The 14012-nt window shown below is 55.8% G+C and overlaps 1 protein-coding gene across 5 annotated transcripts; it reads left to right on the top strand.

Moving 5' to 3' along the window:
- The first annotated feature begins 189 nt into the window (after nucleotides 1-189).
- On the top strand, nucleotides 190-13307 carry LOC118911109 (cyclin-dependent kinase 11B). Of its 5 annotated transcripts, XM_057499603.1 has the most exons (21): nucleotides 250-267; nucleotides 929-1052; nucleotides 1125-1171; nucleotides 1796-1911; nucleotides 2636-2763; nucleotides 3509-3647; nucleotides 7810-7946; nucleotides 8106-8228; nucleotides 8411-8506; nucleotides 8578-8757; nucleotides 8916-8981; nucleotides 9545-9720; nucleotides 10388-10478; nucleotides 11266-11387; nucleotides 11580-11685; nucleotides 11863-11984; nucleotides 12061-12168; nucleotides 12242-12358; nucleotides 12485-12633; nucleotides 12710-12899; nucleotides 12984-13307. In XM_057499603.1, exons 3-21 carry the CDS (start codon nucleotides 1163-1165, stop codon nucleotides 13074-13076), a joined length of 2268 nt encoding a protein of 755 aa, XP_057355586.1. In that variant the 5' UTR covers nucleotides 250-267; nucleotides 929-1052; nucleotides 1125-1162; the 3' UTR covers nucleotides 13077-13307. The 5 variants fall into 5 exon arrangements, with proteins under 5 accessions (XP_057355584.1, XP_036738696.2, XP_057355585.1 ...); XM_057499601.1 differs by lacking the exon at nucleotides 1125-1171 and having other exon boundaries at nucleotides 190-267; nucleotides 8919-8981; XM_036882801.2 differs by lacking the exon at nucleotides 1125-1171 and having other exon boundaries at nucleotides 190-267.
- Nucleotides 13308-14012: the final 705 nt, after the last annotated feature.

Below are 14012 nucleotides of genomic sequence, written 5' to 3'. Positions count from 1 at the left end.
CACCGGTGGGAGGCCTGGGGGAGACGCGGGGCAGGATGGGGCGGTGCTCCTCACCGGAGCCCCAGAAGCTCGTCACCCGCCCGCGTCGAGGCCGGAAGTGGCGCACAGGGCGTACGTCAGGCACGGTCTCTTCTTGGGTTCCCGTATCCACCTCAGGAGCCCTGCGCGTGCGTCATCAGTCGGCGCCGACGCCGGAAGTGACGACACTCCTGGCGCGCGCCGGGCGCTGTTTCTTCCTCAGGCTCCGGGACAGGCGGCGGCGCAGGGGTGAGTGGCAGCGGGCCGGGCGGGTCGGGGCCCAGGGGTGGAAGGCTCACCCGGGCTCTCGGGTCCGGGCGAGCCTCGGGAGCGCGTGCTGGGGCTGGCGGTACTCCCCTCTCCCTTATCCGGTCTTACCCCGCGCGGAGCCCCGGGTTAAGGAGGCGGCGGGCGCGGACGCCCTCCCCCCCCCCCCAGCCAGCCCCTGCCGGGCCGAGCCTCGGATTAGCGCGACTGAATCCGGGCTGCTGGAGCGTCCCCACCCCGGGCCTCCCCACGCCCTGTGCTGGAGGCCGCAGCCGTCAGATGGGCCCCCTCCGTCTCTGTAACACTCTCCTGACAGGGCCAGTGTGTGGCTAGAGCCAGGTGCTGAGCCAGACGTTTCTCAAACGGATTTCAGTCAATCCCTGAACGCTACTAGTATATGCATGGCGTGTTCTTAACTGTTTACCCAGTGCTAAACTGATGTAAAGGAACATCCCCCCAAAATCGTACAGGAATGACAGGAAAGAGATTTGAATCCAAGCATTTTTCAGAGCCCATCATCCCTGACGAAGGTGTGCGCTGAGGCACTTGGTAGTGGCTGGGCGCAAGTGTTCCGAACACAGCGAAGCATCGAAGCGCCGCTTGCTGTGTCCTGACGTGACTTGAATTATTTTTATTTTTGCAGTGTTTTAACTCAAATGGGTGATGAAAAGGACTCTTGGAAAGTCAAAACCTTAGATGAAATTCTTCAAGAAAAGAAAAGACGGAAGGAACAAGAGGAGAAAGCAGAGATAAAACGCTTAAAAAATGTAAGCCATGTTTTTTAAGTAAGTGGTTTTCTTAAAGGAGATTTAATTTCTGTGCCCTCATTTTTCCATTAGAACAACGCTTCTTCGGTGAAGTTCTTTTGTACTTCCAAATGTCGCAGGTGAGCCCAAAATCTATTCTGAAAATTAACACATTTAAATGCTCAGTTTACATTGAAGACAGATAACATACTAAATAAAGCTGCATATAAATGACAATATTTACACTCAAGAATAAAGTATTTTGAAGCTAAAGTCATTCATTAGTGCAATAGGACTAATTTTTTTCATTTCACCATTAGTATATTCACTATACCATTTCCAGTAATTTCTAGTCTAATAGAAAGTCACTGTGAAATTAGTGTTCCACATCTTTTTTGGTTTGCATAATACTCAGAAAAACTTTTCAATAATTCGATGAGAAGCACTGGCAGAAATGCCTCTCCTGCTCCCGTGCAAGCACTTGGCATGGAAGATAACGCTTCAAGGACAGTTTTGGTTCATATAAACAACTAACACACTTGGCGTAGAGTCTAATGTCTCTCCATCATATATGCTGGTTATAAATTTCTCTTGGGTTCTAGGTTACAGAAAGTTGTCATGGGATTTGAGTGAAAGTTTATATTTTATAGTGGTCCATTCAAAGTGAATGTGAAAATTTGTATTTGGATGTTGACAAGGTTTGATTATCATTAAAACTATGCTTATCGGAAAGGAGAATAACTAGCTTTCTTCTTACTTCTCAGTCTGATGACCGGGATTCCAAGCGGGATTCCCTTGAGGAAGGGGAGCTGAGGGACCATCGCATGGAGATAACAATAAGGAACTCACCGTACCGAAGAGAGGACTCCATGGAAGACAGGTGAGAAGAGGTGCCCACGGGAGGAAGCCCTGCCTGCAGGTGGGGGCCGCTGGGTGCTGTCAGCTGTCACCTCAGCCCCTCCTGTGAGAAGACCAGATGAGTGTGCGCTCCTTCCTTTTGCGATCATTCCTCAGTCAAGTCAGTACCATTTAGATAGTATTAAAATAGTTGTGCAGTATGCTTGTGATGTTCAAAGTTACCAGCTAATGTATGGTGCAAATAAGCCAAAGTGGAACCCCAAAATATCCCTGAGCCTCTGAGCAAAGCTAGTCCTTCCAAGACCTGTACCTTCTGACATGTCTTCCTGTGCCGTGGCGTCTCCTCGCTTGCTTCTTGTATCCATCATCAAATAATTAGAAATTAAGATAAAAACACCCAGAATGTGAATTCCTAGATTTTGGTCATAATTGTCAGTTGAAGTTACTGTAAACCATCACCACAATCATGATGACACGTGCATCACCCCCAAGCTTCCTCAGAGAGGCGTTTTGTTCTGTATACCATATTGATTTCTCAGTTACATTTTTCATCAGAATGTGCATTTGATATAGTTTGGGAATAAGCTTAATAGGTAACATAATTTTAAAAATAATGTTTCAGATTCAACTTTATTCATATTCTGAACCTTGGCATTTTTTCCGGGTTGGAGAGACTCCATAACCCCTAGGTGCTCTTTATGTTACTGCTCCAGCATGGCGTGATGATGCTGTTGTGTCTGTTTCAGGGGTGAGGAAGATGATTCTTTGGCTATCAAACCACCCCAGCAAATGTCTCGGAAAGAAAAAGCCCATCACAGGAAAGACGAAAAGAGAAAAGAGAAACGTAGGCATCGCAGCCACTCAGCAGAAGGGGGTACAGAAGCATTTGTTTTCTCTTGTATCACATTCAAGTGTGGTCTGTTTCCTATTCCACAGTCTGCTGCCTGCTCCAGAGTACAACTGAAAAACAAGAGAGAATAAAATTTTAGCCAGAAGTGTAAATTTATTGTAGATCATTCTGAGTAGCTATTTCATTTTCCTGCTGGTGTTTTATTTCCCTTTGTTACGTAATTGTGGGGCAGTTTGTTTACATGTAAAATTTAACAAGTATAGAGTGAAAACACACCTTTCAATGCCAGTTTGCTTTAACTGAAAATCAGATGGTTGATAAAGTCCAAATGATGGACTTAGGCTAACTTAAGACCTCTCTGTAGGGGTCCTGGGAATGCTGGACTTGGCCTGGTAAAAAACCATTGTCTGAAGTGCATTTCATCAATGTGGATTATAACACGGTGTAGTAACCCACTCATAGAGCTCCCTTTGTCTTGACTAAATAATGACTGTTTTAAGTTAATGAAATTAATGCAATCTAATCATAATTCAGTACAGAAAATTAAAAGCAGAAGACTTGAGTTACAGTTCCATTCAGTGAGAACCACATTTTTTTCTTAACTGGATGCTCACTGCATAGTTTTATATCTTCATCTTTTTTTTAATATAAAATTATGATAGCTTTTCCATATCATTAATTAAATAAATCTTTTCTTTCTCACCAAGTATTCTCAGATTAGGTTTTTGGAAGTTAGGTTTCTTTGTATGACACTTCTTATTTCTCTTAGGTAAGCACGCTAGAGTGAAAGAAAAAGAAAGAGAGCATGAACGTCGGAAACGACATCGAGAGGAGCAGGATAAAGCTCGTCGAGAATGGGAAAGACAAAAGAGGAGGGAAATGGCAAGAGAACATTCCCGGAGAGAAAGGTGAGAGGAGTGGTAAGTTAGGGGACATTACCTAGGTACTCCTCTGGTCAGCGCCCCACCAGAGCCGTGGAAGACACATAATTTTGATTGACATGCAAACAAGAACTTGGACATACACAGCTTTGGTGCAGAAATGGTGTGTGAACATAGAGTCCTGGTGCCAGCAACACTGCGTTGTATTAGCCAGGGACGTGAGTCTTTACTGCATCTTGAAGACAAGTGGGTGTGAATTGATGTAAGAAGATCATGAAGGGAATGGAGACACATTCTCCACTTCCTCTGCACAGAGGCTGGTGGGGGCGGCATTCAGGAGCCAGACTGAGCAGGTCCTAACTTAGGCCAGAATCCCTGCGCCCGTGGCCTCTGAAGGGGGAGATGTTGCTGGAAATGAGGAGTGATGGTTTGTGCCAGACACGTGACGGTGGGGAGCTGAAGGGAGCTGGTGAGCAGCAGCTTTCCTGGCTGCTGGCTGGCGACAGTTCAGGGGAAGCAGAGCTGTGAAGGTGCCTGCTGCTCAGGATGGGAGTGCGCGTCCCAGGTGCTGGAGATGCCAAGCTCATCTTCCGTCGTGTCTGTTTTCAAGTTGCTGTGAAGAGAGGAGCCGCCTCGGAGACAGCCCGTGTGCGTGTGTAAGTTCTGGCACAGGGCTCGGGAGGAGACGCGGAGGGCATTCATCTGTCTGCCAGCGAGTGTCTGTGGAGTGCCGGCTCTGTACCAAGCTCTGTTCTAGGTGGTCTAGGCCAGGAAGACTGTGGGAGCATGCTGCTTAGTGTTCTCTAGGTCACAGCAGAAATAGACAGTGGTTCTTTCAAACACCAAAAAAAGGAAAAGTAATGAAGGAAATCCCGCAGCTGTTTATAAACAGTCTGGGTGCTGGGACCCAGCCTCTTGGGCATTAGTCTCCTGGTGCCTGTCTGGGCTGATTCCCAGTTGAGAGAGTATCTGGTTAGCTTCAGGTCTGTTCCCCAAGGCCCAGGAAAGGACACATGGCCAGGTGTGACCACTAGGGCCACCTCTGCACATGGAGGCCGTGTCCAGAGGAGCGTGACAGCTGGCCTGCAGGGAGGAGGGAAGTCAAACGGCAGAGGGGAGGCATTCCCAGCAGCTGGGCCCCCCAGATGTGTGAAGGGCTGTGTGAAAAGAGCCTTTGTTCACAGTGCTTTCCACCGGCCTGTGAGACGTCCGTGTTCACCACGGCCGTGCTGACTGTCCAGGCTGAGCTGGCAGCTCGGCGGTGCAGGCGTGGTGGTGGTCCCCAGGGGGCCACGCTGAAAATAAAAGCAAAGGGGGAGACAGCAGTGGCCACAGCCTCGGGGAGACGGAGGTCCCAGGTTCAGCCCTGCTGGTTGCTGAACAAGCAGCTAAGGAGAGAGTCAAGTCCAGAGCTGCTGCCATACATCATCTGAAGTGGCTAGTTTTCAATGAAAGCATAGACACACTGATGGGAGAGCGTGGCCCTGCGCTGCGGAAGAGAAGCACTGGCAGGAACTGAGTGCGCCAGCCTCGGCCAGCGCTTGTAGGCGGGGAAGTTGAGGATGTGGCGGCAGAAGCTATGCACTCTGAAGAACAAAATGAACAGGGCCTTGAAGGTCTGTGGGGTGGCGCCCGCCATCCTGACACTCATGTGAGGCAGTCCCGTAAGAGCAGAGGTAAGGGGTGCAAACATGCTCTTTGAAATAATGGCTGAGAACTTCCCAAATTTAATTTTTTAAAAATTTAATCTACATACCCAAGAAGCTGAATATTCTCCAAGTAGAATAAATACAGTCACATCATAGTGAAAGTCACAGAGAAAATCTCAAAAGGCAGCAAGAGAGAAACAGTCTATGTTTCAGTACGTGGTGGCTGGTGTCCATCAAAAGCGGCAGAGCCAGGGGATAGAGATGGCATCTTCTTCAGAAGTGAGGGGGGAAATAAAGATATTCCCAGGTGAACATAGACTGGTGGGATTCATGGTTAACAAGACCTGCGTTTGGGCTGCATGAAAACGTTGAAAGTGTAGATTACCATGAAAGAGTCTGTTTCTTCTCACACATGTGCATTAAAGAATAATTATTAAAATGTCACATTGTCATGTAACACAGCATGTGTGGACTGCAGTGAGGAGAAGGGAAGGAACAGAATAGTTGCTGTACTTTATACTAGAGTCAAGTTGTATTAATCTAACATGCATAGTGTGATACCTAGAGCAACTGCTAAAACTTTAAAAAATAGAAAAACAACCAAATAGTATACTAAAAACTGTTATTTAAACCAAAGCACAGAAACAGGAACAAAAAAAAAGAAGACATAGAGCAAAAAAATACAAGTAACCCCAGCCATACCCATGTCCGTAATTACATGAAACATGAGGTGGTCTCTGTACCCAAACAAGGAGAGATGATGAGACGAAAAGCAGAACCTACCTGTGTGCTGCCTGTGAGAGCATCTTAGAGCCAAAGACAGGCTGGAAGCAAGGTGTGGAGAGAGAGGCCGTGGAAGACGGCTGTGGAGAGCTTAGTGGCTCCTGATTTCAGGCAATTGAGGGTAAGGGCAGGTACTAACAGTGGAAGGTGTCATAACATCAACAGGAAAACATGTTAGGAAAACCCACACCTGACAGGAGTGCAAACACACATGAGGCAAGAGCCGGCACAGTGCACAACAGATGGTTCATTGGTTATAGTTGGAAATTTCCAGACTCCATTCTGGTTTCTGATAGAACAATTGGAGAAGTTCAACAAAGATAGAAAATTTAAAAAATACTGTCAACCAACTCAGTCTAACAGACACATGTATACAGCTCTCTGCCTTTGGTTACAGAATATACATGCATTTCAAGAGGGCATGGGGCATTTTCCAGTACAGACTAACATGCTAGGCCATAGAACAAGTTTCAGGTCATACAAAGTATTCCCTTTAACCACAAAATATTAGATTAGAAATTATAGAAAAAACTTGGGAAAACCCTCAAATGTTAGAAATCCTACAGAGCTTTTCCTGAAAAAGCCATGACCCAAAGAAGAAATGAGCAGGAAAAATGAAATATTTTCAACTGAATGAAAACAAAATGTGTTAAAACTTAGGGATGCACCTGGCGTGCCTAGAGTGAGATGTTTGACTTTAAGTCCCTGTATCAGGAAAGGCTTCTACCTGAGGAAGCCAACAAAAAGAAAGTGGACTCACCCCAAAGCAAGCGGAAGCGTCCAGGAAATCAAAGGTGGCTAGAAGGTGGGCATGCGGGGAGTCTGGGAACTGAGCATAGCGGCGAGGTGGGTGATGGAAGTGTTCTAAAACTGGCTTGTGGTGGTGGTTGTGCATTCTCATAAATTTATAAAAAACTGAATTCAGTGGTTGCATTTTGCATGTAAGTTGTGCCTCAGCCTTTACTTTGAGTTAATTTGGACTCACAGGCATTTACAGACCAGCACCTGGGGCCCAGTGCCCTGCCTTCCCAAGGGCGACATGGGATGCAGGCCCAGGCTGGCACAGTACCGGGTCTGCACTGCCAGCCTTGTTCCCTGTGTGCTCATTTCCCTGTCTACACTGACCCTTTTTCTTTACCTGTTAGCTTCCTGGGTTGCACTTGGACTTTAACTGTAGGGATGGAAGATTAACTGCCTGATCAGCTCCCTGTTTGGCTACCTTGCAGGGCAGCTGAGCGCTGGTACCTCCTGTGCTCCAGGTGACTCTCGCTTGGGCCAGCGCAGCTTCCGGCTGCTGTCACCCGCCACATTCGTGGCCGCTTCATCTCCACGCCTGGCCAGGCTGGGAAAAGGCCTGGGGCCTCTTGCCGTAGGATCCAGGGAGGAGTGGGGGACGGGCCCCGGGCCTGTCTCTGTGGTCCCCTTCTCCCTTCCCCTGAAGGCCTCCTGCGCCCTTTGCAGCCCTTCATGCCGAAGGAGACCCAGTTGTGTGTGTGTGCGCACTTAGGGAGGTTGGCAAGCGCCAGAATGGCGGCTTGCGCCCGACAGGCAGGCCACTGGTTCGCACTTTGCCTTGTGCCATGGGGCTCTCCGGGGAAGCACCCTCATGGCACACTCGTGCACATGCTGCTTTTTCAAAGCCGTTCGTGGGCCGAACAGCCTAAACAGGCAGTTGGTAAATTCAAGCAGAAATCCCTAGGGGTGAAAAAGAGGACTTTCTGTTGGGGAAAGAACACTTGGCATATGCTTCTTCCCAGAGACCGTCTGGAGCAGCTGGAGAGGAAGCGGGAGCGGGAACGCAAGATGCGGGAGCAGCAGAAGGAGCAGCGGGAGCAGAAGGAGCGGGAGCGGCGGGCGGAGGAGCGGCGCAAGGGGCGCGAGGCCCGGCGGGGAGGTGCGGGCGGGCGGCCTGCTCGCCTGCAGGCCGGAGCCTCCTTTCCTGACTTCCTGCCCTGTGCACACAGGGCCCGGCCCCACGGGCGAGGGTGTGGGTGACGCGGGGGAGTGTGGGAGGGCGCTGCCAGCACCACGTCCCGTTTTGTCCTCTGTGCAGTTTCTGCCCATCATCGCACCATGAGGGAGGACTATGGCGACAAGGTGAAAGCCAGCCACTGGAGTCGCAGCCCGGCACGGCCACCGCGGGAGCGGCTCGAGCTGGGGGACAGCCGCAAGCCAGGTGGGGCCGGCGGGGCCGGCGTGCGGCAGGGCTGCGTCTTCCTCGGCTGGGCCCGGGCCTTCGGGCCGTGGCTCCCCCAGCCGCGAGTCTGGGAGGGCCGAGGCTCGTCTGCACCCGAGGTGCCGTCCGAGCGTCAGTCTAGAGCATTTCGCCACTTCGTTTTCGATGGTCTGTTTCGTCAGTGAAGGAAGAGAAAATGGAAGAGCGAGACCTGCTCTCCGACTTGCAAGACGTCAGCGACAGCGAGAGGAAGACCAGCTCGGCCGAGTCCTCGTCGGGTAGGCGCCCCGCCCGCCGGGGCCCCGCTGCTGCCGGGGGGCGCGCTCACGGCGCGGCTCTCCCCCCACAGCGGAGTCCGGCTCGGGCTCGGAGGAGGAGGACGAGGAGGAGGACGAGGAGGAGGACGAGGAGGAGGAGGGGGCGAGCAGCAGCGAGGGGTCGGAGGAGGACGACGAGGACGAGGACGAGGAGGACGACGAGGAGGAGGGGACGGGAAGCGGCTCGGAGGACGCGTCCGGCCGGTCGGCCGGTGAGGGGCTCCAGAGCGGGAAGGAGAAGCGGGGGCGCCCCCCGGGTGGGCCGCTGCCCGGGTCCCCGTCCCCGAGGCAGGCCCCGCTCCTGCGGGGCGGCGGGGCCCGGGGGGCCTGGGGGGCGCCGCGCGGTGCGGACACTCGCTCCGTGTTGCAGAAGAAGTGAGTGAGGAGGAGATGAGCGAAGGGGAGGAGCGGGAGCAGGAGGACCGCGTCCCGGCCGGTAAGAGGCCCCTCCAGGGCCGCCCTGCCCGCCCCCTGCCTGGGGCGGTGGCGTCACGGGGCCCCGGCCGGCCTGAGCCGGGAGCCGCTGGGGGTTCCCTTCCTGGTGCGTCCAAGGGCCGAACGACCACCGAGACCTCGTTCCTGAGCACCACGTGTTGACCACTCGCACCCAAGGGGTGGCATTCCCTGCGGGACCGTGCTGACCAAGGGCCGTCCCTGGCGCTGCTGTGGCCTGGACACCAGAGGGGGCCGCGACGCGCCGGTGCCAGCCAGCCCCCCACAGGAGGATGGGCAGTGGTGGCTGCGTGGCCTCCCGGGGCAGCGAGGCCGCACCTCAGGCTGGCCGGTGGCTGGGTGCGACCCCCGGCTCCGGCTGTCAGCGTCCCTTCAGGGGCTCTCGGGGGCGCACAGCGGCCCCAAGACTCCAGTGCGCCCTGCCCGGGGCACAGCCCACTCATGACACCCGGGCAGCTGCCCCGCCCACGCAGTGCGCCCCTCAGAGCGTAAGGGGTCGTGGCGATCGCTGGTTCCTGGCTCCGTGACTGGGTTTGCCCTTCCAAGTTCCAGAGTCACGATTCGACCGAGACTCCGGAGAAAGCGAAGAAGGAGAGGGAGAAGCGGGCGAGGGCACCCCGCAGAGCAGCGCCCTGACCGAGGGCGACTGTGTGCCCGACTCCCCGGCCTTGTCGCCTATCGAGCTCAAACAGGAGCTGCCCAAGTACCTGCCCGCCCTGCAGGTCAGGCGCCTCCCCTCCCGGGACTGGCGCTGCTTCGCCAGCCGTGGGCAGGGTGGGGGGCCGAGAGCCCGTGCAGGTTCCGGGCGGGGGTGCCGCCTGAGGGCCTGGGCCTGTGCGGTGAACGTTGCGGCTGGATCTGCGGCCACTGTCCAGCCTTGCCCAGCAGTGCTGGTGGGAGGGTGGCTCCTGAGACCCCCGGCCGGGCACATGGATCAGGGTGGGCAGCCGGGTGGCTGGCTGGCTGGCTCTGTGGTCACTTCTGCAGGTGGCCTGAGCTGACTGGGCAGCTGCCCTCCCTAGCTCTGTCCCTGTACAGAGGTCATAGGGCAGTGGAGGGCATCACGCATTCTCTGTTCTGGGAAACAGGTCTGAAGGCTGCCGTGGGGAGGGACAGCCCCCCCGGAGGGGTGGGCACCTTGAGCACCCTGCAGACCATGGGTCCTGCTCCGCATCCTGGGGCAACAGGATTCCGTCTGGCAATGGTGCGCGCCTCAGCCCGCCACCCCAGGCTTCATGAGCACCTTTGCCTGTGGGGCTGGGAAGCCCAGCTCCGTGCCACTCGGAGAGGACCGCAGGCAGCCCTGCTCCTGAGGGTGTTCCCCACGGCCCTCCTGAGCCCCGGTGGGGCCCGCCGTAGCTGCCAGGGCTCAGGCTGGTGCTCCCCCAGGGCTGCCGGAGCGTGGAGGAGTTCCAGTGCCTCAACAGGATTGAGGAAGGCACCTATGGGGTGGTGTACAGAGCGAAGGACAAGAAGACAGGTTGGTGTCCCCCAAAGTGAGGAGATGAGGTGTGGGGCCGGGGCTGGGTGGCCCACAGAGCCTGGCCTGGCCTCGGGCAGGCAGGAACTCCTCCTGAGGCACCTTGGCCCCGCCCTGTGCTACCCTGGGTCTGGCTGGGGCTGTCATGGCCCCTTGCACCTTCAGTGTCAAAGGTCATTAAACACAGTCCCTCACAGTGCTCAGAGTGGCCCCTCCCCTCCAGACCCTGCTTACCTGGCTGGCACCAGGTGGTGACTCATGCAGGACACACTCCTGAGTGGTTGGCCCCTCAGTGCCTCTGGAGGTCGTGGGTCAGCCTGATCATGAGGCCCTGCAGGTAGCAAGGGCTCAGCTCCCCAGGGGAGCATAGAGTCAGCTGGGTGAGCCCAGGAGCTACTGGGCATCAGCCTTTGCATGATGGCACCTGAGCAGGTGTGTGAGCCATGCAGCTGCAGCTGCCGTGCCCAGAACTGGGTTCTTGGAAAGTCGGAGTGGCCCTTTGAGACCCCAAGAACCTGGTGGCACCTGGTGAATGCTGTGTCACCTCGGGGTCGCGGGAGGAGGAGAGACGAAGGGGGACGTCCTCCATAGCCTTTGTGACAAAAGCTGGCTGGGAGCGGTGCCTCCTGTTCCCATCAGCCCGCAAGTGTGGGTTCTCAGCGCTGACGGCGTGGGCGCTCCTGGTTAGGATGGCACCTTACTGTGAGATGAGGTGCGCTGAGTAAGTGCCAGCCAGGCGTCCGTGGAAGGACGTTTCCTGAGCACCATCTTTAAACTTCCTTTTCAGACGAAATCGTGGCTCTGAAGCGGCTGAAAATGGAGAAGGAGAAGGAGGGCTTCCCAATCACGTCGCTGAGGGAGATCAACACCATCCTGAAGGCCCAGCACCCCAACATAGTCACTGTCAGAGTAAGGCACCCGCTCCGCGCTGCGCGCACCCGGGGTCACAGGCTCTCTCACACGGAGCAGAAATGGCCACTAGCCTCCGAAATGTCGGCGCCTTCATAGTCGTCCCACTTCGTGAGCCCCTGCTGCCTTCCCGGGTCCTGGGAGAGCCAGGGGCTGGGGGGGCTGCACCAAGGGACCTGCCCTGTTCCCTAGGAAATAGTCGTGGGCAGCAACATGGACAAGATCTACATCGTCATGAACTATGTGGAGCACGACCTCAAGAGCCTGATGGAGACCATGAAGCAGCCTTTCCTGCCAGGTGGGCCACGGTCCCGGGGCAGCCGCCCCGGCATGGGCAGTGTCCGGGGCTAGGAAGAGCGCCGACCGGCGCACCGTGTGCGCGTGAGGGGTGGCACGCACACGCAGACTGCGCTGTGTGGCGTGGGGCGCCGGGTGCCAGCCCCGCACAGCTGGCACAGTGACCCCCGCCGTTCAGGGGAGGTGAAGACGCTGATGGTCCAGCTGCTGCGTGGCGTGAAGCACCTGCACGACAACTGGATCCTGCACCGTGACCTCAAGACATCCAACCTGCTACTGAGCCATGCTGGCATCCTCAAGGTGGGCCCCGGGGCTGCAGGGGTGCACCCCGTGCCAAGCCCCAGCCCCAGCCCCAGCCCGCCCTCTGTCCTTGCAGGTGGGGGACTTTGGGCTGGCACGGGAGTACGGGTCCCCCTTGAAGGCCTACACCCCAGTGGTCGTGACCCTGTGGTACCGTGCCCCCGAGCTGCTGCTGGGCGCCAAGGTGAGTGCTGGGATGCAGGCCCTGCCCTGCACTTGTGCCCCGCCAGCCCCCTGAGTGTGTCCTGGCCCCCTAGGAGTACTCCACGGCCGTGGACATGTGGTCAGTGGGCTGCATTTTTGGGGAGCTATTGACTCAGAAGCCACTGTTTCCTGGGAAGTCGGAAATCGATCAGATCAACAAAGTATTTAAGGTGGGTCACTGGCAGGGTGCCCTGGTGGGTGTGTGTGGGCACCAGGGTCCGGGTGGAGGTGTGATGTGGGGGTCAGCCAGACCCTTCCCTGCAGGGCATAGCCATTTTGAGACGTCCCTCTTGTAGGACCTGGGGACCCCCAGTGAGAAAATCTGGCCTGGCTACAATGACCTGCCTGCAGTCAAGAAGATGACTTTCACGGAGTACCCCTATAACAACCTCCGCAAGCGCTTCGGGGCCCTGCTCTCGGACCAGGGCTTTGATCTCATGAACAAGTGTGTGCCTCGTGGGGTGGGCCACCCAGTCCCCGCCCTCATGGCCAGGTGGGCACCAACTGCCCTTGTTCTCCAGGTTCCTAACCTACTTCCCTGGGCGGAGGGTCAGCGCAGAGGACGGCCTCAAGCACGAATATTTCCGCGAGACCCCCCTCCCGATCGACCCCTCCATGTTCCCCACATGGCCCGCCAAGAGCGAGCAGCAAAGGGTGAAGCGCGGCACCAGCCCTCGGCCCCCTGAGGGAGGCCTGGGCTACAGCCAGCTGGTGAGGGGCAAGGGAGAAGGCACGGGCACTCCCCGGCGGGGGGGGGCAGCCCAGCCAGGGCCCCATGGTGCCCCTTGTTTCCAGGGTGACGATGACTTGAAGGACACAGGCTTCCACCTCACCACCACAAACCAGGGGGCCTCAGCTGCAGGCCCTGGCTTCAGCCTCAAATTCTGAGGTTCAGGGTGGACCCCAGCCCATGCCTTGGGAGCTCCGACAGACAAGGCTTAGCCGGGACCGGGGGCAGTTACTGGAAGAGGTGTCTCGGTCCAGACCCAGGTCTCCCTGACGGGATGCAGCTACTGTGGGTCATGACCTCAAGTCTCGGACTGTTGATTTTTCCACATTTCGTTTTTATTTTTAATTGTAAATTTCTAGAATTAAATCACATTTTTCCTTGTGGAAGAACAGGCTCTTATTTCTTCAGATGCGTCAGACTTGCCCCTTGAGAAGAGGTCTGCAGTGGCTGGTGCGTGGCATGCACACACACTGAGCCACAGCGGCCACTGGGGGCCGTGCCACTGGGGTGCTGGCCGTGGTCTGGAGTGGAGCTGCCGAGGGGCTTTTCTGCTTTGTGGTCTTCAGGCTCCTGCTCCAGCACCTCCCACAGCCCCAGGTGCCCCAGGGCCAGGTGCCGGCTCTGCGTCACACACGGTTTTTCCACCAGGTTGTTCCATGTTCTGAGATGTAGTGAAATATCCTCGGAGGGAAGCCCTGGTGTGACCGTTGACCGTGGCCCCAGCACCCCGGTGGTGCTGCCTGGAGGGGCCTTGGCCTGACCTCACTAGAGCTGGGCTTTCTGGCCTGCCAGGCCTCCAGCTCCCGGTCTAGCTGGACAGGGAGTTGTTCATGCAGAAAGGGGTACTTGCCTCTGCCCAGGGGGTCTCCCCTGTGGGCTCCTCCAGCCCCATCCCACCGTGCAAACTGAAGATAGACCCAGGGACCCCGGACTCTGGCTCTGCCTGCTGCCCAAGTGACACTCCTGGCAGTTGGGCCTCCAGTTACCCTACTTCTCCAGGAACACCTGGAAAAGCCCATCTTGGCTGGCTGGACGGCATCCCCATCCCAAAGAAGTGTGTGGAGAAGTCTCGGCCCCAGGCTCCATGTGCGCTG

The sequence above is a fragment of the Manis pentadactyla genome, chromosome 4 (assembly GCF_030020395.1).
Source record: "Manis pentadactyla isolate mManPen7 chromosome 4, mManPen7.hap1, whole genome shotgun sequence".
In the NCBI taxonomy this organism is placed as follows: domain Eukaryota; kingdom Metazoa; phylum Chordata; class Mammalia; order Pholidota; family Manidae; genus Manis; species Manis pentadactyla.
This window is presented reverse-complemented; position numbering and strand designations above follow the sequence as displayed.

Coding starts and splice junctions, on each gene's coding strand:
- LOC118911109 (XM_036882801.2), top strand. CDS start 942: ATGGGTGATGAAAAGGACTCTTGGAAAGTCAAAACCTTAGATGAAATT. Junction 8,758..8,915: donor CGCGTCCGGCCGGTCGGCCG/GTGAGGGGCTCC, acceptor TCCGTGTTGCAG/AAGAAGTGAGTGAGGAGGAG. Junction 9,721..10,387: donor AGTACCTGCCCGCCCTGCAG/GTCAGGCGCCTC, acceptor GTGCTCCCCCAG/GGCTGCCGGAGCGTGGAGGA.